At 44.3% G+C, this 25,259-nt stretch overlaps 1 protein-coding gene across 3 annotated transcripts in view; it reads right to left on the bottom strand.

Annotated features, from left to right (window-relative positions):
* Positions 1 to 12,008: 12,008 nt before the first annotated feature.
* Positions 12,009 to 25,259, bottom strand: part of RBM47 (RNA binding motif protein 47) — a 176,966-nt gene continuing 163,715 nt past the window's right edge. Inside the window, exons 4-7 of one of the 3 annotated variants that reach the window (XM_024118411.3) lie at positions 23,732 to 24,893; positions 22,641 to 22,847; positions 19,876 to 20,069; positions 12,009 to 14,773 (exon numbers count right to left, since the gene is read on the bottom strand). In XM_024118411.3, coding sequence (XP_023974179.1) covers positions 14,540 to 14,773; positions 19,876 to 20,069; positions 22,641 to 22,847; positions 23,732 to 24,860 — 1,764 coding nt within the window. In that variant the 5' untranslated portion in view covers positions 24,861 to 24,893 and the 3' untranslated portion in view covers positions 12,009 to 14,539. The remainder of the gene's footprint in view (positions 14,774 to 19,875; positions 20,070 to 22,640; positions 22,848 to 23,731; positions 24,894 to 25,259) is intronic. The other 2 variants (XM_055086076.1, XM_007130953.4) reach the window with 2 other exon arrangements.

Here is a 25,259-nt window from a genome sequence, read left to right as displayed (position 1 = left end):
GCTCCGCGGCACGTGGGATCTTCCCGGACCGGGGCGCGAACCCGGTTCCCCTGCATCGGCAGGCGGACGCGCAACCACTGCGCCACCAGGGAAGCCCCCTATGTGATTTCTTTATAGGAAATGTCCAGAATAGGCAAGTCCATAGCGACAGAAAGCAGATCAGTTGTTGCCAAGGACTGGAGTGAGAGGGTATGGGGAGTGACTGTTTAATGGGTAAGGGGTTTTTTTTGGGGGGGAGGGCAGTGATGAAAATGTTCTGGAATTATATAGTGGTGATAGTTACCCAACATACCCAACACTGTGAAAGTAATAAAAGCCACTGAATTTTCTACTTCCAAATAAAATGGTGAATATTATGTTAATTTTACCATCAATTTAAAAAATGGAGATGAGAGTACCATGTTTATTACTGATGGAGGAGACTGGAGGATGTTGGAGGACTTAGCTTGGCATGAAAGCCAAATGTGCCTGCCAACTGAGCCCCCAAATTCAGCAGAATTACCCCCCGGTCACAGGCAAAACTGGGTTTGGGAGGACTTAGGAGAGGGAAGAACAGAGGGGAACTTGTCTACTTTAGGCTCCCTCCCAAGAGGAAGAGGAAATTGCATAGCCACGAATGCCCAGTTATTCCCAGAGTTATCAATCAGGTGTGAAACTACCGCTCCAGGCATGAAAAGAAAACAGAGGCAGAGAGAGGCCTAGCGCTATGTTCGCTGAACTCTCTGTACATCAAAGGAAGCATCAGGAGATGGATTGACATTTTCCTCATTAGTAATATGCACTCAGATGGAGAAAATAAATTGGGTTTCTTTGTTTTATATAGCAGTGTATACCTTTGCTTTCCTGGGTAGCCAGAATAACAGTAATACTTAGTCTTACAAATGAACTTATCTATGAAACAGAAACAGACTCACAGACAAAGAGAACAGACTTGTGGTTGCCACGAGGGAGGTAGGGTGAAGAGGGATGAAATGGGAGTTTGGGGTTAGTAGATGCAAACTATTACATAGAGAATGGATAAGCAACAAAGTCCTACTGTATGGCATAGTGAACTATATTCAATATCCTGTGGCAAACCATAATGGAAAAGAATATGAAAAACAATGTATATATATATATATATATCACTTCACTGTAAAGCAGAAATTAATACAATATTGTAAATCAAATATACTTCAATAAAATAATTTTTTAAAATACTTGGTCTTGCAATTAAAGATATCTCAAGCTCTTTTGGTTTACAATAATTTCTTTTTGATTAAAAAAGTCAACGGGAGAGGCCACAACAGTGAGAGGCCCGCGTACCGCAAAAAAAAAAAAAAAAAAAAAAAATGTCTCTTTTAAGTAAATATTCAATCAATTTAAAGTTCATCTCCCTGCCAGAGCTCTTTCTCTGCTCTCACTCCTTTTCCTTCAAAATGGCTCTTTGTTTGCAAGGAGCTCATATAATGTCATGGCAGGAGATAAGAAGCTCTGGATCTTCATGCTGGTCAATGGGTCTTTGCTGGTTTCTGATGTGGTGAGGTGATTTAACCTGATCCCTGAGTGTTTAGTCCTGGTGCCAATCAATGAAGTCTGAGGCAGTAAAGTGTGATTGGTTTTCTTGGCCATGCACAGGGAGTTGAGCTATATCTAGCTCACAAGAGCATTCGATGGTGCAGGACCTGCAGACCCTTGGAGTTTCAGTCACATCCTCTGCAGAAGCCCTGACTTGGGTGTCCATAGCAATGTTTTCTGTGGGTAACTGGTTTTGTTTCCTTCTCCCCTAGGCAGGTGAGGCATGCCAGCAGCAGGGTGGTGGGAGCATGTGGGAACACATCATGGTAAGACAATGGAGAACCCCGAATCAGTAGCTCTATCTCAGGCATATCCACCCAGTCCCCTGCCTTTGACACATCATTCTGCCTCTCGATGTGATAGGGAAACAGAGCACTGGCTGCAGTGTTCTTTGACTCTCTTTGAACAAGTCTGGGGTCCCACTGGATTTTTTTTTTTTTTTTTTTTTTTTTTTTTTTTTTTTTTTTTTTTTTTGCGGTACGCGGGCCTCTCACTGTCGTGGCCTCTCCCGTTGCAGAGCACAGGCTCCGGACGCGCAGGCTCAGTGGCCATGGCTCACGGGCCCAGCCGCTCTGCGGCATGTGGGCTCTTCCCCGACCGGGGCACGAACCCGTGTCCCCTGCATCGGCAGGCGGACTGTCAACCACTGCGCCACCAGGGAAGCCCGTCCCATTGGATTTTGGATTATCTCATCTTGCTCCTCTGCACCAAAATATTTTAAAAATATTTGCCGAGTTTTTTTGACTCGGGACTAGGACTTTTGCCACTGACCTCCTGTCCTTTCTCCTACATTTTGCCTCCTTTTTCTCCTTTCCTGTTGATATGACACAGAATCCACCACTCAGAATGAATGCTGATCAATCAGAGTGAATATTGGCTGATACACATGTGCTCTTAGTTAAACAATCATGACAATGCTCAGTGGTCTGACTTGATAGGATTGGCCCTTTGAAAAGGGAGCTGCCACAATTTAGAAATTCTGCTTGTCTTTTGATAAGACCTGGCTTTCAAAACTATTGTCTCACTATGGACTGAAAAGAAACTGATAGTCAAAGCTGAGGGGTGACTTGGACACCTGCCTGACATCCCACTCTTCCCTCCATGAAGCACCGAATCCCATTGATCCCATTGGGAGTCACAGAACACCATGCTTTAAGGCAAATGAAAAATACATCCATTGAAAAATTCCAGAAGTAATATTAGATTATAAAGGGTCATACTTTATAAATTCATAGTTTTAGCCCATCTCCATATATCCAAATATCTTCTGGACTTTACCTGGATACTCTACAGGCATCTGAAGCTCAACATGTCCTAAGCTGGGCTTGTCATATGCTCAACCAAATCTGCTACTCCTTCCATACTCTTCCTTTCAGTAAATTGCAATCCAGTGATACTGGTTAAGTATGTGAATTGTGTTCTCAGACTGCCTGAGTCTAAATCCTGATTCTGTCACTTACTAGCTGTGTGACCTTGGACAACTTAATTAACCTCTCTGTGCCTCAGGTTCCTTGTCTATAAAATGGAATAAAAATGGTATAATCTCATGGAGTTGTTAACAGGATTAAACTGGTCAATTCATGTAAAGTGCACAGAACAGTGCTATATCATGTTAGCTATGTAAAACTGCATCTCTAGCCACCCAGTTACCCAGGGAAGAAACTTGGGAGTTAGTCTTCATTTCCTTTTGCCCCATCTTTAACTAGTCACCAGTGTTTATTGACTTTTAGTTACTTAACACCTCTTGAGTCCATTCCATCTCTAACCCCTTTGCTAATGCCTTAGTCTAGCCCACTATCATCTCTCATCTGTTTCCTGCAACAGACTCCTAACTGGTCTCCCTTCCTTTCATCCTTCCCTTCCAGCTTGCTCTCTATGCTCTGGCCAGAGCATTCTCTCTAACATGCAATTCTAATCAAGTCACTTCCCTGAAGAAAATCAATTATTGGTTCCACCTGCGCCCCTGCATTGGAAGGCAGATTCTTAACCACTGGACCACCAGGGAAGTCCCCTCAACTCTCATTTTAGGCTTTACTTCTTTTGTACTATTTACAGATTCATGGCTCACTTTATCAAGATCCCTCCTCGGGGCTTCCCTGGTGGCGCAGTGGTTGAGAGTCCGCCTGCCGATGCGGGGGACACGGGTTCGTGCCCCGGTCCGGGAAGATCCCACATGCCGCGGAGCGGCTAGGCCCGTGTGCCATGGCCACTGAGCCTGCGCGTCCGGAGCCTGTGCTCTGCAACGGGAGAGGCCACAACAGTGAGAGGCCCGCGTACCGCCAAAAAAAAAAAAAAAAAAGATTCTTCCTGTCCCTTCTCAGCCTTCAGAACCCCAGCAGAAATCTCCCCTCTCCAGGAAAAGCTCCCTAAACCCCGAGTCTGGGTTAAGTGCCCCTTCTCCGTTCTCTTCAAACACTGAAGTTTCTCTCTGTCCTAACACTTCTCCTGCTATTTTATAACTATCTCTTAATTTTTCTGTTTTCCCACTAGACCAGCATTTTCTTGAGAGCTGGAGTCCCTACCCTGAATGCCTAGCACAATACTTAGTATATGAGGTGCTCAATAAATGTTTGATAAATGAGTGGAAGTTTGTTGGGTGGACACTACTAGAGGGACAGAACCTTCTTACAGGAGCTGCAGATGGTTTGGTATGCAGGCTCACCTCAGAGATACTGTAGTTTCAGGCCACTGCAGTAACAAAGATATCACAATGAAACAAGTCACACGAATTTTTTTGGTTTCCCAATGCACATAAGAGTTATGTTTACACTACACTGTAGTCTGTTAAGTCTCCAATAGCATTAAGTCTAAAGAAACAATCTACATACCTTAATTTTAAAATAATGCTGTTGGAAAAATGACACCGATAGACTTGCTTGATGCAGTATTGCCACAAACCTCCAATTTGTAAAAAAAGCTCAGCATCTGCAAAGCTCAATAAAGTGAAGCACAATAAAATGAGGTCGGGTCTGTAATTGGAGAAAATGGTAACCAGGTGAAAGGAACATAGTCAGAATCTTCAGTAACCAGCACAGGCTCTGTTTAATCACAGGGATACTGGTGGTACCTACTGTCTGAATATCTGTTCTGCCCACGTGCAGCCAGCAGGAGATAATGCTAGAGAGACACAGAGGCCCGATTATAAAGGGCCCGTTATGTTTAAAGCTAGTGTCTGAACTTTGTACTGTCAGCAGTGGGATGCTGCTGAAGAATTTTTTTTTTTTTTTTTTTTTTTTCACGGGCCCAGCCGCTCCGCGGCACGTGGGATCTTCCCGGACCGGGGCACGAACCCGCGTCCCCTGCATCGGCAGGCGGACTCTCAACCACCAGGGAAGTTCTGCTGAAGATTTTTGACGTGAGTGGCATTCAGATTTGATTTTAGGAAGATCACTGGCTATAATGTTGAGCACAAGCGGAAGGGCAGCAAGAATAGAGGCAGGGAGGCCCATGCGGAGGCTGCCAGCACCAATGTTCTAGGTTGCCACATGGTTCTAGATGCTGCTGGTGCTCCACAGAGAAAGTGGGGCACTGTCTCTGCTTTCTGGATCCTCAAAACACAAGGAGCCAGACGCTCCGCGAGTGATTGCCCATGATGGGACTAACTTTGGGGGAAAGGAAGGTATAGAAACACTCAGGTTACTAGGGGGAGCATTCTGAAAAGTGGAAGTGAAGCCTTCAGTAGTTAATCTCCCTTCCATCTCTGGTATATCCAGCTCTACTCAGGGCAGGGTGTATTTAAGGCATCAAGCTATTGTGCATGTTTTTTATTTATCCTTTTTAAAAAAATTTTTATTGGTGTATAGTTGATTTACAATGTTGTATTAGTTTCAGGTGTACAGCAAAGTGAATCAAGTATACATATACATATATCCATTCTTTTTTTAGATTCTTTTTCCATATAGGTCATTACAGTGTATTGAGTAGAGAGTTCCCTGTGCTATACAGTACATCTTTATTAGTTTGTGGCATGTTTTTTTCTCTTTTTTCTTTTTTTTTTTTTTTTTTGCGGTATGCGGGCCTCTCACTGTCGTGGCTTCTCCCGTTGCGGAGCACAGGCTCCGGACGCGCAGGCTCAGCGGCCATGGCTCACGGGCCCAGCCGCTCCGCGGCATGTGGGATCTTCCCGGACCGGGGCATGAACCCACATCCCCCGCATCGGCAGGCTGACTCCCAGTGTGGCATGTTTTATAAAACTTTAGATTTCAAGGACTTTATTTCTAGTTCTGTTTGAATGGATATATTTAACATTTGGGTGAAAAGGGTATTCTGTAAGAGTTGCACAGAAATGTCTGTTTAACCCAAGAAGTAGGGCTTATGCTGAGCCAACCAAGTCATTGTACAGCCTCCCACAGAACCACAGAGCTCTTACCCTACTATGCACATCAGAGTCAAACTCTCATGAGTTCTATTTAGGGCCCAGATGGGTCAGTGATATCATCAGCGGTTGAATCTACAAGGTAATACTTAAGCTCTCATTTCTGGAGTCAGACCAATGAGGATCCGAATGCTGGCTCTTCCACCTACACAGCTGTGAGAGCTTGGGCAGTCATATAATCTCTCTGACCTTCAGTTACTTTATTTGTAAAATGGGAGGTAAAATAATAGTAACTGCCTCATAGAGTTGCTGTGAGGATTTAATGAGACACTGCATTTAAAAGTCTGGTGCAGGGTGAAAGGTCACACCATATTATTTAATTTAGAGTATCGTTGTGATCTTGGGCAAGTCATTTATCCTCTTTAAGCCTCAATTTCTTCCTTGATAAAATGGGGATAATGCTCACCACTGTATTTTTAGGCTCCACCACAAAGCCTGGCACACAGTAGATGCTCAAAAAACATTTTGTAATAAATGAACGAAAGAGGAGGAGAGAAAGAATGTCTTTCATAACTATCTTACAGACTGTCATGAGGCTCAGATGAGATAGGCCTGAAGAAAGCCTTCTGTGGACAGTGAAATGCTGTTCGAAAATAAGCTAAAATTACGAGTAGTGTTTTAGAATAAAGGAAATTCCTTCACTGGAATGTCTTTCCAGAATTTTATTCAGTTTGTCTCATCTCTGGGACACTGCTCCTTAACCTTGTTCAATGGACTCTCCAGGGGTCTAATTCTTTGGCCCGTAGCAACTCAGAATTCCTACGCCGAGCTCCCTAGACTGGGCTGCCTTTGTGGTACAGTGTCATGGGCAGGTGGAGGACCTCTGGACTCTTGAAGTTAATCTCTTTATTTAACTGGGTATGGCCTTAAATTCCAAAATTAGAACTTTGCTCCTCAGTTTATTGAACAAGGGATCTGCCCTTAGTGAAAAATGTGTTACCTACCTCGGTGTGAATTGGTTCATTCCTTCCCTTACTGAGAGTGAAGTTTGATAACAGGGGATGTTAAGGTGCAAGAGATTTGGAAGCCACCAGGGAAAAATGAACGTAGAAAGGTAATCCTACAGGGCCTGGGGGCTCCAGAAGGTTTTGTGCCCCATGTTCTGCCATACGTGCTGATTTTTAATCTCTCTTTTCCAATGACCTTTGTGGTCAAGTGACTCAGTTAGGAGATCAGTGTGGCTCCTAGAATAAACAAATGACTTCAGGTCCTCGCAAAATGGATGAATTATCATTACACTTCCCTACCGCGTCCCCAGCCCTGGAGTTAGACGAGCCAGGTTCAGATTCAGACTCTTTTACTTAGCAGCTATGTGGTCTTGGGGAAGTTATTGAATCTCCCCCTGCCTGCTTGCTTTTTATCTGTAAAATGGGGATAATAGTAGAGTAGCTATCTCAGGTATGAAAAAATGACCCAGGCAAAACTAATCTACACTGTTAGAATGGCGACTTCTTGGTGAGGAGGTAGCGACTAGAAAGGGCCATAGAGAAGCTTCTGGCATGCTGGTCATATTTTTCATCTGGATGCTGGTTACAGGGAGGTGCTCAGTTTGTGAAAATTTATCAAGCTGTATATATGACATGCGCATAATTCTGCATCTATATTATTTTGTAATAAAAAGTTTTTTAAAACTCCATGTAAACTACTTGACATATAGTAAGTTACTGTCAACAATTCGTTTTCTCTCTGGCTGAGTGATCACCCTTTAAGGCTTTAACATTATTCCCAAACACAAGGAAAATGACAAACAAGAAAGAGAAATACTCACAGAGGGCAGGCTTTGACTGGGCACTCGATGGTTTAGATATTTGTACTTAGGGGTTAGGAAATTATGCTAAACAGGTAATTTTTGCTATTGTCTCATGTTCAGAATGCTTTTTTTCTATAAATGCTCGAGCACATTTAGAATCAGTTGCATTTCCAGAATTTCTCCTCTTAGGAGAGCATCTTATATGGAAAGGGGAGATTAGGTGCCTGTTGGGAAGCTGAGTTTGTATAAGACTTTGCATGACTGAGAAAGTGTCGATGGCCATATTTGAATTGGGGTGGGGGTGAAGCTGATAGAAATACCATTCCCTGGTGCCACCACAGTTTGGAATAAAAGTCCTGAGAAAGGAGAGGAAAAATCCCAGCAGAATGCAACTGGCATGACCCAATGTTATCATGGTACCATGAGCTCAAAATGTCTTGACCCAGCGCCCCCAGCAAGGTCATCTCAGAAACAATTGGGCTCCAGCAACTTGTCTTACCTGCCTCAGAATGACTAAGGCCTATTTAAGCCTCGTGTTTGGTTAATCATTAAAGATTTTTGCCAAACAAAGTAGAACAAGCCAAGAAAGAAGGGTGGCTAAAAATTAGCTCAGGAAAGGTCATATTTCTTGCATATGCAAGGTTTGGTGTTGCTTTTGATTGTGGGTCTAAGTGTGTGGAATGGAGTCACAGGATATATAACCCTGTTGAGGAAGCCAGTGCGTGTCTGGAGATTTTACGTGGGACCCTCCTCTACCCTTACTGTCATCTGGAGGACTACGGGCCTCCATCACCTTTGCTGAGAAGGCTGCATTCCTGTGGCGAGGGAGAGTGGGGACAGCTTGGCCGATGCTTGTAGCTGCTGTAAGACTCCAGAGAGGAAGGATGGAAGTCCCCAGAAGGTGGAACCTGGATTTAAAGAAGGAAGGGGTGGGAACCCTAAGAGCCTTGGCTGCCCTTACAAACTCTCCCATGGAAAGATCAGTGTTGGTGGGCATCACCTGGGGCCAGGAAGGCCAGAGAGAGGCAGTTGCCTACTAGGGGAGTGCTCAGATGCATCATACTGTTGATTTCTAGACAATCCCTCAACCTCGCAGTTTAGATAAATGCGGGGCACCCCCATTTTCTGAAAGAAACTCAAAGTCCTAAATTGGAATGATTTAGGGTTCTTCCTACTTCCTTGTTATGCAGGCCAAATCTCTTCCTTCCACAGTTAGTACGGGTCTATCAACATGTTTAGTGTTGGAGGGAACAAAGGTTGTGTTTCCTCACTCCACACCCTTTCTCCTCCTTTTTTGAGGTTGCCACACTGAACTTCTTTCAGGTAATTGACTATACCATGCTTTTTCTTCTGGGCCTGGGCATTTCCTGTTCCCTCTTCTTCCTGCTCATCTGCCCTCTCTCCTACTCATCCTGTCCTTCTTTGCTTAGATACCACTTCCTCCCCAAAGTCTTCTTAACCCCTTGCCCAGGCCTGGGTGCACCTCCCATCTCATAGCCCTTGCCACACTGCCTTATCACGCCCGGGAGTTTCTGGAGGGTAAAGGGGGTCGATTTTGTTGATCATTGTCTCTCCAGTGCCTCATACTGTTCTGGCACATAGCTGGCATTCAACAAATGTTTATTGAAAAAAAATGGGTGAACAAAAGCATAAAAAGGTGTCAGATGGAAAGGCTTAATTGAGTTAATACAGTTGGGGACGCATTCACACTACAGTTTATAAAGAGGAAGAGAAAGGAAATAACTTTCTTGTCTTTGACATACCAGGCTTTTTTAAGATTCATTAACTCATCTGATTTTCCCAATAACCTTATGAGGTCAGGATTATTATCTCTGTTTTACCAATTAAGAAACTGATGCTCAGAGAGGCAAGGCGTCTTTTCCAAGGTCACATGGCTGGTAAATAGCAAAGCTGGAGGTTCAGCCCCTAGGCATCCCAACTGCAAGCCCAGCCTGTTCTACCAGGCCACAGTGCTTGACAAGTATTTAGGAGGAGTTAGGAAACAGAGGCATACTGGGCACCTAGAGAGGGAAAACTAATGAGGAGAAAGAGAAGAAAGGCTGTATCCTATCTGATAGCTTAGAACTTGGAATTGAAGCAAAACTCATCTCCTGAGTTTCATTCTGTATTTAAACCTAATCCTGCCCTTGACCTTGGATGGTCAGAGAGATGGAGAGTGTGTCAAGGATGTGGTTGGGCAAGGATAAAGTGAATACATCTGTTATCCTATCAGTAATTTTTTTTTTAAGGTGAAGATATATATTTTTTATTTTTTTTTTAGAGTCATTGTGCCAAATGTGATTTCATCAAAATAGCCATGCCAAAATGTCACATTTCGTTTTTTTTTAAAAACCCAACTCTGATGTAAAGGTTGCCCAAAAGACTTTATGGTAAATATTGGGCTGGCCAAAAAGTTCGTTCGGGTTTCCTGTGACATCTTATGGAAAACCCTGAATGTACTTTTTGGCCAACCCAATATCATGTAATATACTATATACATCTCTTGAAAATAGTCAACTACCCTAATGCCCTTAAAACAGGGCCTGGCAAGCCAGTAAAGTCAATTATAGTTAACAAAATATACCCAGCACAGTGCAGGCCGTGTCACAGCACCCAATAAAATGTTGGACTGTAAACAGGATTACCCTTCACGAGAAAAGAAAAAATTAGAACTTTGTTTTCTAGTTGTTTTGACTTCCAACTAAATAAGTGCTTATGCACGTTGTCTTGACAGATATTTTTGGAATTAAAACAAATTGGGGCATCTAGCCTAGTGAAGAAGCAGAAGGGTATAGTTGACTTCTTAACAATAGTTGTTTAGCCCTCTCCATAATCCTCGATATGGCATGGTAGATCGAATTCCTTAAATCTACCAGTGTAGACAATTTTAGCAGCTCACCTAGTGCTATGTCTTCCAGGCTGAAAGTAGGCATTTCAGCCATTCTTCCTTCAGTTCCCATCCCCGCAAGGAAAGAGGCTGCATTTGAAAACACACTAAAAGCCAACCAACAGAAAAGAAACTACACTTGGAGAAAAGCTTTTCTTTTCTTTTTGTAGACAGTGAAGTTGGTTGTTGCCACTACCGAATCTGTCCATGTCCAGGGTCAGTGTGCTTGCTGTTCGAAAGTATCTGGGACTTGGGAGTCTGAGCGCAGATTTCTGCCCTGGTTCCTACCAGCTGTGGCACCTTGGCCGGTCACATATCTGCTCTGCATACTTCACTGAGTTCTTGTGAGGTCCCGCGGCAATGGAAGCCAAAAGCCTAATGAATCACCCAAGCAAAGCTTTTATCCCCACCCAACACACTATTTACCTGCTTATTTTGTCTCTGTTCTCCCACTGGAATGTAAGCTCTATGTGTGCAAGGTTTTGTTGGTTTTGTTGATGCTGTAGTCACCGCAGCTCCGAGAACAAAGCCGGGCAGGGCATCTAGTAGAGGTGTGATATGCATTTTGTAAGACTGTTAATTCTTTTTCTGACAAGAGCAATCAAACTCTGATTCTGCAACTTGAAGAGCATCTGTACTCTTCTCCAGAACAAGAAGGAATCAGCAGATCTTGTTCCCCTTGAAAATATTGCCTAATGATCTGTCATCTTGGGAAGTTCCCTGGCCTCTCCTGCCTCTGAAAGAGCCTTTTTCCTTTTAAGAGGAAGCAGGAAGTTAGAATTCTAAGAAATGTGGGTTGGGAGGCCATGACCCAGGCTGCTCAAGACTAAGAAGGTAAAATTCTTAATCAATGGCAAAGCCACGTGGGGCAGTTTTTAGAGGTAATTCCATTGATAACCTACCACTTTCCCTTGAATCATTTGATTGGCTTTGCTGATGGATCCTACCTGAAGTTAGTGATGATCTCTAGAGAAAAAGGCAGTATCCTGCTAATCTTGCTGGGTGCTGTGAAAAAGGTGAAACAGAGGGCTTTGGTTTCCAATGCGGTAACCAACATTAGGTCACCCCAGCACTTTCATGAGACTACCAAACAACTCAAGGTCACATCAACTGCCTCCATGTAGATTTCTGAGTGTAAAGCTCTTGGGATCATAAACAAACCAGTACTGAGAACAGTGACAGGCTTTGCCACATCCCATTCTAATCCAGATGCTGAGTAGTAGTTGAGTGCTCAACTTTCTACCACCTGGGCACAAATTTGAAGACACTGATAATTTACAATTTTTACTATGTTGCTTCATCTTCATTAGTAATTCCAAATCAAAGATATGATTTTCTCCAGCTGAAAATAATGAATTAGTCAGTTCCTTCTGTGCTGTAAGGGTTATTCTAATTTTGTTAGAAAAAAAAATGTGTATAAAGAAAAACACAATTTAAAATAAGGTCTTGAAATTGCTTTAAAGAAAGCTTTATTTACTACATACATCCTAAGAATGTATTGTAAATGAAGCAAGATCTAAATAAACTTAAAAGCTTTTCAAATACAACGCAACTAAAGATAACAACTAAACTGCTAGCATGTTTGAAAACAGAGAACTCAAAAGTTTGGTTTTTTTTTTAAACATTTATATAGTTTGTTCTTAACCCTAAAAAAAAAGTTCACATTTCAAGTTACAAACTTACTTCAGTAGTGTACATATGTGAAATGTTTTTCAAACAACAGGAACAGACAGACCATAGGTAGGTAGGAGGCTCACTGATACTTAATGGGCTATGTCAGCAACATTTATTTTTAAGGTAGTTTGGTAGTTGCCATGTTAAGACACCATTTTTTTCCTTTTTCTTTTCTGCAAATAATTTACAGGCACATGTAAAATACAGTAAGACCCCTGGGTTAGTCTCATCCAGTGAACCTCTGATAATTAATCCTTCACTGGAAGGAGAGTAGGAGAGTACTTCTTTCATACAAAGTCAAAGGATGGGGATCTAATCCAAACTGCATTTTGTTGGATTACTCATTACAACAGATTTGAGTTTGGATGCAGTTTGCTGGGTACAGAATCAGGAACATTGCACAATTACTTTATGTCATTTAAGGACGATGGAAAGGAAGGTTAGGAATGTTTAAAGGCCTTTGCAGGCACTCAATAATTTTATAGAATAGTTAAATAAATATTGCTTATATATAAAAAATTCAACCCACCCTAAGATGAGGGAAAAGAGGGCATTTGGGAATCTCTTAATTTAAAATGTAAAACAAAACTAATACGTTTGCTAAGGGCACTATCCTATTAATCCACAATAAGAATGCAGCCATCAGCAAAATTCAGTGAGTAGAAGGTTTGATGGAATCTCCAATATGACATAAAAACACAACTGTGGCCGTGCTATCTATTGCACACCTCACTTCCTTGATAGAACCTTTAAAAAAAAAAATCCAAGTTGGTGTATTTTATAAAGTAGATGACAATCTTAACATTTTACTGTATTTTACATTCACTCTGCTAAACAAAGGCCTTTAAACAGGCACAAAACACTGCAACAATACATTTACTTCCTACTAAAACAAAACTGTTCAATAACATTGAAATAAAATGGTTTCATTTTGCATTCAACTAGGTACCATGAACTTCTGCAACATAAAACAGCTAAAAACAAGCATTAGGAGATATTTACAAACTATCTTTTACTCCTGCAGGTCTCTCCTCCCCCTCCTGGCTGTGCACGCCCCAATTCAGTTCACCTGCCACATGCATGGCAACGGAGGGAGGCCCCGTTCAATAAACATAATATTTCCAACACCGTGACAACCACAGACATTTCGCATGAAACATGATAAGGCAACTAGAAGCATATCTGCCGACAAGAGTCTTTCAGGGTCTTGTCTACAATAACATTCTCTGTCTCTACAAACTTATACTTCAAAACAAATATAATAAAAGCATTAGGAAAGGAATGAAAGTTGTATATTGGACAATTAAATAGCTATGCAAGGATGTCTTATGCAAACTATTAAAATCTTGTGCTTACACATACTCTGCTATTGAAAATACCTCCCAACCAAACCAAACACACCCAAAAAACCAAAAACCCATAACAAAAAACCCCAACAAAAAGAAGTATAAAAGTCATCAATGTTTTCTCTGTCAGAGTAATTCATTTGTCCTAGACTTGCCAAACACAAAGGTGGGACTGGGAACAGGGGGAGAGGGTGACTAGTGGGTGGGGAGAGAACCTATCATCTAAGAGCAAAGGCACTTGGAGAAGGAGTAGGGACCCAGGGTGATGGTGGCAGGTGAGAGAGCTTTCCAGTGTTTGGACTCAGAAGTGTGACAAGTCTTTCAATGTTGGTTTAAGGAGAGGTCGAGTGTTTAAAAAACAGAACCGTCATGGATAACACAGAGTAACACCCGTTAACTTTTAATTCCAGCAGAAATAGAGGTTTCACTCATTTTAAAATTGCACTTTCCAGTATAACTTTTAAAATAACGTTTTATGTAGTATTTTTAAAGCACTATTGTTTGTATCTTTAAATATTGAATATATTTTTCAAAATAGTTCCCTAGCTGCTCAAGTGTGCTTTTTAATATATAGTTGATATATTTACTATTGAAGGTACTACAAAATAGAAATCTCTGGAGTGCAGAAGTTAAGAAAATAACCTTCATACTGAAAATATATCCTTAAAAATACAAAAACGAAAACCTCTATACAAATGTACTACAGCGTACAAATTTTTAAGAGATGGTGTTTAAGGCACAAACCATTGCAAGCCTCTTAGAAATGTACAAACACAGGTCTGCTAAATTGAAAACAGTCTTAAAAAACTAGTGAAAACTTCATGTATATAAAATATTCCAGTATGGTATCTGATAACATTCTTCACGTTTGGGTTTCGTGTGTGCTAACCCAACACGTTCTTTCTTCATAAATAGTAAAGTGTTCCTTCAGTGGTTGTGGTGGGTGGATCTCAGTAGGTCTGGTAGACGTCGTGGATAGGCACCTGGATAGCAGCGGCGGGGAAGGCCTGAGGTATGTAGCCTGCGTACCCGCTGTAGAGGGCGGCCGCCGCGTTCTTCTGCAGCGTGGCGATCGTAGCTGTGGTCGGAGCAGCAAATGGCACATAACTGGCCCCGTAGATCCCGGCAGCGGGAATTCTCTGAACGTTCGGAGCCACCGTGTACACTGGAGTTATTGGGCGGCCCTGAGGAGGAGGGAGAGAAAGAATCCTTACTGATCACCGTGTAGCTATCTATTCATTCATTCATTCAACTCCCAGGGGTCTGGAGGAGAAACAGACAGAGAAACAAAAGTTGCCATTCTTGGGCTTCCCTGGTGGTGCAGTGGTTAAGAATCCGCCTGCCAATGAAGGGGACACAGGTTCGAGCTCTGGTCCAGGAAGTTCCCACATGCCGCAGAGCAACTAAGCCCGTGCACCACAACTACTGAGCCTACGCTCTAGAGACGGCGAGCCACAACTGCTAAGCCCGTGTGCCGCAACTACTGAAGCCCAGGCGCCTAGAGCCTATGCTCCGCAACAAGAGAAGCCACTGCAATGAGAAGCCTGCGCACCGCAATGAAGAGTAGCTCCCGCTCGCCGCAACTAGAGAAAGCCCGCGTGCAGCAACAAAGACCCAACGCAGCCAAAAATAAATAAATAAATTTATTTAAAAACGAAACAAAACAAAAGTTGCCATTCTCAGGGCAGAAAGGCAGAGGGGTAGACAAACAATAACTGTAAGGGAGTGAGGCAGTAGCCATTAAAGTACAGTGAGGTTGCATCCTCAAGGCTCATTCGAATTCAGCTGGTGACACTGACGGAACTAGAATGCTCAGGGAAAGTTCCAACGCTCTGGAATCTTCTTCCCACCATTCCACGCAATCAGCCTATGCCCCAGAGTGAGCTAGAGATGGGAGTTGAGGTCTACCCTTTTTACTCAGTTGATCTCACTGTAACTAAGAAGAAATATTTTTCCTAAAATACATGCCAGCTGCCTCAACTCATACTTAACTGAAGAAACATGATGTTTCAAGAACGGAGAGAAAGAAGCATAGTCTGTGACAACTTTATGGAACAAAGTACACAGATCTCCAAAGGGTCAGCTTCTTAAGCTGTGACCTAAAACGATTGTGACCAGACATGATTTTCAGCAAATGTGACCTCTTCAACCATTTCCCACCTAAGATATGACACCACTATATAAACAAATTGCTGTAGAAGCTTCGAGAAGGAGCCAACTAACTTGAGGAGCCAGAGAAAGCATCTCAGAAGTGGAGACATTTGAGCTGGGTTCTGAAGATTAAGGTGGGGTTTCCACATGAGGAGGAAGTGGGGAAAGACAAGCTAACTGAAGCTGCCTCACTGCAGATGCCATGCTGGCTCTGAAAGTCCCTGCTGCTTCCTTCCCTCCACTTGAATGTGTAACATACTATGTTTTCAGAACAAAGAGGAGTATGCAGGGAAGACTGTGGTTCAGTATTTCCCGAAGTGTTTGCTATGGAGCTCATTCTCTGAGCTGCTTTATGGAAAAGTAGATAGATGTCTGGTAAAATAAAACACACATTTAACAAAACATCTGGTGCACTTTATGTTTCATAGAATGCCCTCTAGTACGTGCTGCTGTGGTCTCCTTGTCTTAATGTATCTTTTTTTTTTTTTTTTTTTCCGCTCCGCGGCATGTGGGATCTTCCCGGACTGGGGCAAGAACCTGTGTCCCCTGCATCGGCAGGCGGACTCTCAACCACTGCGCCACCAGGGAAGCCCTTAATGTATCTTTAAAATAAACAATTCAGGATATGTGGAATGGAGAATTAGATTTTAAAAAATTACTTCTTCCTGGATTTTTATAGAGGAATTACTTATCATTCCTCTACAATACCTGCAAATCAGAGTCACAGAATTATGTTCAAAGGAACTTCATAACCTAAGAGTCATTTCTCTCAACTGTAACCAAAATAATAATTATACTAAATGATAACAATAACAGAGAGATTATAGTCTGCTAGGTATTATTCTAAGTGCCTTATTTGTATGATGTTATTTTTCTTTGAAAAATATTTTTTTACCTCTTTCTTTTTTTTTAATAAATTTATTTTTTGTTTATTTTTGGCTGCGTTAGGTCTTTGGTGCTGCACGCGGGCTTTCTCTAGTTGCGGCAAGCAGGGGCTACTCTTCGTTGCAGTGCGCAGGCTTCTCATTGCGGTGCCTTCTCTTGCTGCAGAGCACGGGCTCTAGGCACGCGGGCTTCTGTAGTTGTGGCTCTCTGGCTCAGCAGTTGTAGCTTGCGGGCTCTAGCGCGCAGGCTTAGTAGTTGTGGTGCCCGGGCTTAGTTGCTCCATGGCAATCCTAACCACTTCACCACCAGGGAAGTCCCGGTGACACAACTTTTAAGCAAGGGGATGTGTGACTCTGGAGCCTGTGTGTTTAGCCTTGCATTATCCTGCCTCCTACAATGCAGTCACAATGAATATCTTAGTAGAAACGCAGACAATCTTCGGAACTGGGAAGACTGTGGTTTACAGCAAGACAGCAAGCCATCTTTTCCAAATGTGTGGACATCTCTTTAATGACAAATGCACAAAGGGAAGGAATCACAGGGAAGGTGACATCTGAGAAAAACCTTTCCATGTGCTACAGTGCAGCCCAACACCTGGGCTCAGGTGAGCACAATGGGGTTGGGCTGAGCGTAGGGAGTTGGGGAGGAGGAGAGAAAAAGACCTCAATGTTTGCTCCTCTCAAAAAACGAATGGTATCTTTGCTCTACCTATACCACCGACTTGTCGTGAAGACTGAGAACACTGAGAAATCAATGTGAAAAAATGATCGTCTACACCTGCAAGTTTTTTAAATTGCTTGCAAAGGCTATATGAAACTTTGGATATAAAATGGCTAAACAGGAACATCCCTGAGCACCTGCAAAACAGAGGAGGAAGATCGAAGGTGTTCCCCAAGAAGGCTCTGGAAGCCATGCTGGGAACTGATTTCCAGTGTTGCTGTACTCCAAAAAGTTTTCTATTTACCGATCCGTGGAGCTTAAAATGCTCCTTGGGAACTTCCCTGGTGGCACAATGGTTAGGATTCTGTGCTCCCAGGGCAGGGGACCCGGGTTTGATCCCTGGTCGGGGAACTAGATCCCACATACATGCTGCAACTAAGGAGCCCGCCGGCTGCAACTAAGATCCAGTGCAACCAAATAAATAAATGAATAAATATTTAAAAAAAAAAAAAAAAAAAAAAGCTCCTTCCTCTGCTGCAATTTGGCAGAGAACACAGAGGCGGCAGAGGACTGAACGTGTCAGAGAACCCAGGTCAATGAACTCGAGGCAGGACACAGAGTACTTAGATCTGAGGGAGAGTGGCAGGGCCACACACACTCAAAGAAGCCATTCCCACGTTACAAAGGAAGTAGCTCCAGGCATTCTGCAGAATATACTGGAGGAGGAAACAATCTCCATAGAAATCAACTGCTAATGACAGCACACTGAACAAATTCCCAAACCACAACTTCGTGTAAAGACCCCACGGCAGCATCCAGTGCAGACTGACATAAGATAGAAACAGTCTGCATTCCAGAACGTGATCATGAAGCCTGGAATTTGGGCTCCACCAGAACTGGGACCATGCAGCAAAGACCAAAGTTCACGAGTTTCTTAGTAAAGAGGAATTAGAAATTATCAGCAGAATTCCACTAAGTAATGCCTGTAGGTTACTATATTATATTTAGAGCCAGGCCACAGGAATAACTACTTTGTGAGTCATTTCCAACCTACTCCTTTTTTTGGCATTTTGCAGTTAAAGAATACTTGACGATATATTGATAGATAAATAAATTTCACATGGCCTGACCCTTTCTGAATAGTACAGTCAAGACTGGGGCTCACAGTCGGCAACAGCAAGCAGACAGCAGGCTACTGTGAGGGTTCACAGTCTGGCTCTGTTTCGGCATAACTGAGGAGCTGGGACAAAATATGGATTCTAGAACCCCAGCCCAGTTCTGCTGAACTGGAATCTTCTGGGCTTTGAATCTAAGAATCTCTGTTTTATCAATATAAACGTGTCGGGCTTCCCTGGTGGCGCAGTGGTTGAGAGTCCGCCTGCCGATTCAGGGGACGCGGGTTCGTGCCCCGGTCCGGGAGGATCCCACGTGCCGCGGAGCGGCTGGGCCCGTGAGCCACGGCCGCTGAGCCTGCGCGTCCGGAGCCTGTGCTTCGCAACGGGAGAGGCCACGACAGTGAGAGGCCCGCGTACCGCAAAAAAAAATAATAATAAAAATAAATAAACATGTCCCCTGGATAATTCTTACCCAATTAGATAAAAGACATCCCCGGCCTGAGTTTTTTACACTTGTTGATTGATAAGATAGTTGAGAGTCACTGCCTCACAAAGGAGACCTTCAACAAGATTATTTTCCTGTCTGTCTGGATGAATGATACATCACATAGGTAGTCCCTGTGTGCTACACATTGCAGATACAAAGCAGTATAAGACGTAACTCTTGTTCTGGAAGAACTTCGTTTTAACTGGGGAGATAGAACACACTAGCAGTGAAATGCCAAGTAATACTGTAGGTAATGAGAAGTACAGGAGAGATGATTTCCAAGGTGAGATGGATGGGAAAGATTCTAGAGAAGAAACCACAGAGAGGAGAACACTATGAGTAAGTAGAGGTGGGGAAGGAGGATGGAATGGTAAGACTGGATTGGGAGGAGATATGGGAATAGTTGGATATGGTTGTAAGAGAGGAGTAAAGGCAGATTTTGTAAAGTTTCATGTATCTTTATAGACATTTCTTTCTCTACAGCCACACGTATATATATGTAAACATATGTATATACTCATACAGAGAGAGAGAGGGAGGGAGCATGGAGGTAGGAGCAGAACTTTAAAGAACTCTTTTTTTTTTTTTTTTAAAGAACTCTTCATTGAACTATAATCTGGAATGGGAAAATGTGAACTATCTCCTGGGATTTTGTGTGTCAGCTCCTTAACAATAAGAACATGAGTTAAAAATTATCCAGCGTCATAAAAAAAAAATTGTATGTATAATATTATGACACTGAAAAATTACACATGCCATTTTTGCAAACTGCTTCCCATCTCTAATACGGTGACGATATTAGGGTAGTACAATTATTACTAAAAATTTTTCTGTCTTGCCATGATTTATCTTACAAAATTTGTCTGTCATCCAGTCCCATAGTTCTAACAGAGAGCTAGGCACACAGTAAATTCTCCTGTGGAATATTAAATGAATCCACGACACATGAGGCCTCACACAAACACAACGACCGCAGCAAGAACCCTACCTGGAAAGGTGGTGGCGTGGACACGGCAGGGATGACGGCGGCAGCCGCGGCCGCGGCGGCGCTGGCTGGGTCTGGCTGCACGGCGATGGGGCTGATCATGTGCTCCATTGTGTGGATTTTACCATCTTCAATCATTTTAGGAGCCGGAGCTGCCTGAAACATGGAATACTGGGCCCCGATGGCAGGGATGGCCACTGCAAGAGAAGTAAGAAGGAAACACAGGTCAGTCATCCAGTCACTGAGGGAGGTCCATCACTTTCTCAATATTTTTAAAAACCAAGTTTAGCAGCCAAGGGCTCTCCCTGCTAACTAATGCTCCCTCAGTACAGGTGCTACCTAAGAGGAAGAGAGAGGAGGTGGCAGGTACCCCTCTCCCCTTGGCTTGACTTTCAAAAGGAAACACGTGGGTACCAATGGGGTCTCCCCATAGATCATCAGGGAAGGAAAGCTTAAGAGTTAGGTTTCTGCGCCCACATTTCCTACTGCTTCTAACAGAAAATCGCATTTTGACTCTTACTCTTGAGGTCCTACAGAGCAAGAAAGGGCCTTCTAATTCTGAGAAAACAGTCTCAGAATAAGAAGTGAGAGCAGAGGCTTGAGGCCCAAGAGTGTGAGAAGGAGACTGCTGGTTCCTTATCACTCATCTAACTCATTACCAGACCCGCTGCCCTTTTCACTTTCACCACGTTTTAAAAAGCTGATGCTGTTGAGGGTTTCATTTTGAGAACTCAGAGGTCTGTGTACATCCTCCCCACCTCACATTTCAGATTTCAATATTACGGACTCAAGGAACAATACATAATAAAAAATGGAAAATTCCCTAATTTTCTAATGGCCAGTCATAATAGCAAAGCAGTAGAGTGACTGCTTTTTTTGGTGGTACCTGCCAATTCAAAGACATGTTTCTGTGAGTCAAGTCCAAAGGGCTCATTTCAACCAGAGATTCAAAGAGACAGCAGTTATTGAATGTCAATGTATGATAAGCAGAGGTAAAAAGAAAAAAAAATACTTGCCCTGATTTGGGGGAGTTTGTGTGAGTGTGTGGTATGTGTGTGTTGCAAGGAAGAGCAAGAATATTGAAATGCATACACAAAGTAACCTTTCACTTATGTTTTTTCTCCAACTATAAGTAATTTCTTCTAATAAAAGCTGACGATATAAGGTAAAGAGAAATGACTGTGGGCTAAACAATGATACAGCCATTCAATAAAATATACCTAAAATCTTAACCAAATCTTTTACCTGCCTTTCCATCCATATGATCTTGTGCCCAGATACTTCACTACTGCCCTGGTGTTCCTCCTAAAATACATAGTTCTAATTTTCTGGATTAATCAGAAATAGAGGTCAAGGGGATAGGGCCCAGAAAGGGTTATAAGTTTGAGCTATATTTGAGTTGTACTAAGCAACTCTGGATTATTCTGGCTGTCAGCTACTCCATGCCCCAGAACACAACTCTATGCTTAAAGGTTGTTTAAGAGTTCTTTTCTCTAGTTAAATCTTAAGCTAATGCCAACAGAAGTCCCTTTCCCAACAAGAAGAAGTGACAAGTCTGTATCCAGGCTCTGTTTTTGGAATTACAGAGAAAAACAGGATCTGTTTTACACTGCTTAAAGCACCAATGGCATTTATAAGGAAATCCAATCTAAGGAGTCACTTACCTGCAGAAATTGCATAATTTTTTCATAGGCATTAAAAAAAAAAAAAAAATCACCGGATTACTTCAAAAGGAAGCTCTACTGGGAAAATGCTTTGTAAGCCCTATGTGGCCAATGCCAACCTACGCCCCACTCGCACAGCTCCCTTGAGTCTGTTTCAGCCAGGGGAAGGAGTGCAGACCTCAGCCAACAGAAAGTCAGGGAGGCTGAGCTTCGAAGTGAGGATGTTCTCAAAGAGTTCTTCAACCTACCCTCCATGAGACCGGGAAAAGGTCTGGAGGAGGATCAGGGCGGAATTTCCCATGTGTGGGCTTGTGTGGTGTGTGTAAATAGGGAGTCTGTGCTATGCTCACGCTGTGGAGTTACATAAAGCTCCTTGCAGGTTAGGATCAGAAAGACCTGTTTCACATTAGGCGACCAATGAGCACTAACAATGTTGGAAAACTGGTTTGTGGGGCCTGGTTTGTGGAGGGTGGAAGCAAAGTTCAAGGTCCCTGGCTTGAATTACTTGAGTGCCCCTACCCCCAATCTACTGATCCAGCAAAAGGTGGAAATGAGAGCTGGAAATCAGCTGCAAAAACTTTCGTTGCTGCTCCCGGGCATTTTGGTTTGTTACGACCATGACAAGAGACAGTAGCGTTATTTGCTCCTGAAGGGGAATTTTCTACCATTCCCAGCAACTCTCAGAACTAGCAAAGAAATGCGCCTTCTGGCTTCTGATGCGTGTGGTAGAAATAGGCTTGAGTAAGGAGAAGAAAGTGTTTAGCTGGTAGAAGACACAGAAGAGACTCGTGTTCTTCTATCTCTGCACCCCCCCATCCCAATCTGCCTAGTTGAGAATCTGCCTAATTGAAAAAAAACCTAACAACTGGTGATACCCATTTGAAAAACCCACTATTGGAAAGTTTGACTTGAATGTGGTCAAAACTAGACTATCTCCCTAAGTTCTAGATAAGAAGGCCCAGGAGGCCACATTCTTTGCCTAATCTCCGGTTGCCTTTGAGAAGAGGAACCCATATGCAGATAAAAGTACCCAAGGAAGTCACTTCAAAGAGAGGGCTGGGGTTCAGGCTGAAAAGATCCATTCTCACTCCGGTTTATACTGACCTGTACCAGGTTTAATGGCAACTGGATTGACGGCAGAGATTTCCAAATTCGGTACAAGTTCATATCCTTTTTCTTGTTGTTTTCCTTTTCCTTCATGATATCGGCTATATATACCACGGCCAGCAGAATATCCCCCAAGGTAGGAACCCCTGGGCCCTGGGGCTCTGTTGCCAGCTGCACCTCGACCCCGGCCTCTTATGCTGCCTGCTTATAATAACAACACAAAACATGATGAGCTACCAACAGCAACAGTACAGGAGGCGGACCTTAGCTCAAGGTTCCTGGCACTTAGGTGTTTGCGCTGGCTCTAAGCTGCAGGTGGCTACACCTCTGTCCTTCAGTGAACTGGAAGATGGTTCACACCTTCTGTTCCAGCCTAGGTGCACCCTAAAATGTCTGCTTAATGCAAGAGATGAACCTGAAGGGTGAGTTCCTAGGACTGCAACTGCAACTCCAATAAATAAAAATGTTCACAGACTGTAACAAAGTTAGTTGTGGAAGGGGAACTGCTAGTCACCTTTCTCATTTTATGTGTGAGAATACAAGCGTCGGGAGGTTAAAGGGGCTGACTTCAGTCACAGAAGCAGGTAATCAGAGAACAGGACCCAGAAGCTAAGCATTCTGCTTCCCAGTGTGATGCCTGGTTTCATTACAGGCCAGCCAGCGACTACAAACAACAAAACAACCCAAACAAAAAACGCAACGACAACACTGCGCCCCCTAATCCCCAACATTCTAAAGACTTCATTTCACACGTAGTTTTTAACCTAAGAACCCAGAGCCTTGCAGACTAGCCCCACGGTAGGTAGGCCCTGGAAACTCTGAGCGCAGGAAGAGCTTGCATGCGCCCATGATTCTACCACTCATCCCACACATACTAACGATCTGCATTTCTCTCAGTGCTGTAGAAGTGCATGCCTTAAGCGCCAGCAAAGAACAGAACCCAGAACCCACACCCAAACGAGGCGGTGGGTGGGGGGTGGGGGGTCGCCGTCCACCGGCTCGGTAAATGACAGCCACCACACCCCCGACGCCGCCCACCTGGCAGACGCGGATCCCTGGGCCTACCCAGGCAAGGAGTCCCCACTAACCTTTCACGAAGTAGTCCCTGTTGGGCCCAATGAGCGCGTTGTAGGGGTAGCCATAGTAGGCCAGCGTGTAGGGGTCGCAGGAGTACACGTAGCTGGGCTGCTGCACCATTGCCGCCTCGGCCGCGCCGCCGCCCTTGGCCGCCTTCTGGTAGCGGGAGTACTGCTCCTTGTCCACGGGCTTGGCCAGCGTCACCTCGAGGCACGAGCCCTCCAGCTCGGTGCCGTTGAGGTTGTTCATGGCGTGCACGGCGTCCTCGCGGCTGGCAAAGTGCACGAAGGCGTAGTCGCGGATCTTCTTGACGCGCTCCACGCAGCCCGGGTTGAACTGGCCGAAGCTCTTCTTGATGGTGTCCTCGGTGGTCTCGATCATGAGGTTCCGCACGTAGAGGATCTTCACGGTCTCCATCACGTCCTCGTCCACGTCGATCTCGGGCTCGGCCCAGTCCACGGCGATCTGGTGGCCCCAGAGCTGGATGCGGCCGGGCATGAGCTTGCGGCGCGCCATGGCGGCGGCGCGGTGGCTCTCGTACTCGACGAAGGCGAAGCCGCGATTCTTCATCTTGTCGGCCGCGCTGGCGTAGACGATCACGTCGAGCACGCCCTCCGTGACCTTGGCAATCTCCTCCAGGATCTCCTCGCGCTTCTTCATCTTGGGGATGCCGCCGATGAAGAGGCGGCAGTTGTCCACGCTGCAGCACACGCCGAGCAGGCGGCCGGGGCGGATCTCGTAGTTGTTGAGCTCACGCACGGCGCGCTTGGCCTCGTGCTTGTGGCAGTACATGACGAAGGCGTAGCCGCGGTTCTTGCCGTCGAAGTCCATCATGAGGCGCAGCTCGTAGATGCGGCCCACCGCCTCGAACACGGGCACCAGCTCGTCCTCGTACACGTCGCGCGGGATCTTGCCCACGAAGACCTCGCAGCCGCGCTGCGGGTGCGGACCTTCCCAGCCGGGCGGCGGGCCGCCATACTTGCGCTGCCCGTTCTCCTGCACCATGCTGTAGCCCGTGCGCTCCATCAGCGCCAGAAGCGCCGCCTCGTTGGGCGCGCCCGCCACGCCCTCGGGCACCTTGGTGGAGGACCCAGCGGCCGGCTCGCTGCTCATGGCTGCGGCGGAATCCTCTGCGGTCATAATGTCAAAGGCATCCACGGCCCCGGCGGAAACCTGGGGGAGGCAGGAGGGAGAGGGTGAGTGTGGAATCTGCGCCGAGTTGAGTCAGAACTTGACTTTTTTTTTTTTTTTCTTTCTTTCTTCTTCAAAGCCATACAAGACTCACGCTTAACTCTCAGGTGGTTGAATGAGAAATAAGATGGAGACCGCTCTAGATATGCGGCAGCTCTAAAGCAGTCTAAATTGGGCAAGGTGTTTTGCAGGAAAAACCAGAAGTGACTCGGGAAAAAAAAAATCAGAATGAGCAGGTACTTCCGCTTAGTCAGTAACCCAACAGCTTTTTTTTTTTTTTTTTTTTTTTTTTTTTTTTTTTTTTTTTGTGGTACGCGGGCCTCTCACCGTTGTGGCCTCTCCCGTTGC

This window comes from Physeter macrocephalus, chromosome 7, assembly GCF_002837175.3.
Source record: "Physeter macrocephalus isolate SW-GA chromosome 7, ASM283717v5, whole genome shotgun sequence".
In the NCBI taxonomy this organism is placed as follows: domain Eukaryota; kingdom Metazoa; phylum Chordata; class Mammalia; order Artiodactyla; family Physeteridae; genus Physeter; species Physeter macrocephalus.
Note: the sequence above shows the minus strand (reverse complement) of the source record. Positions and strands in the feature narration are given on the sequence as shown.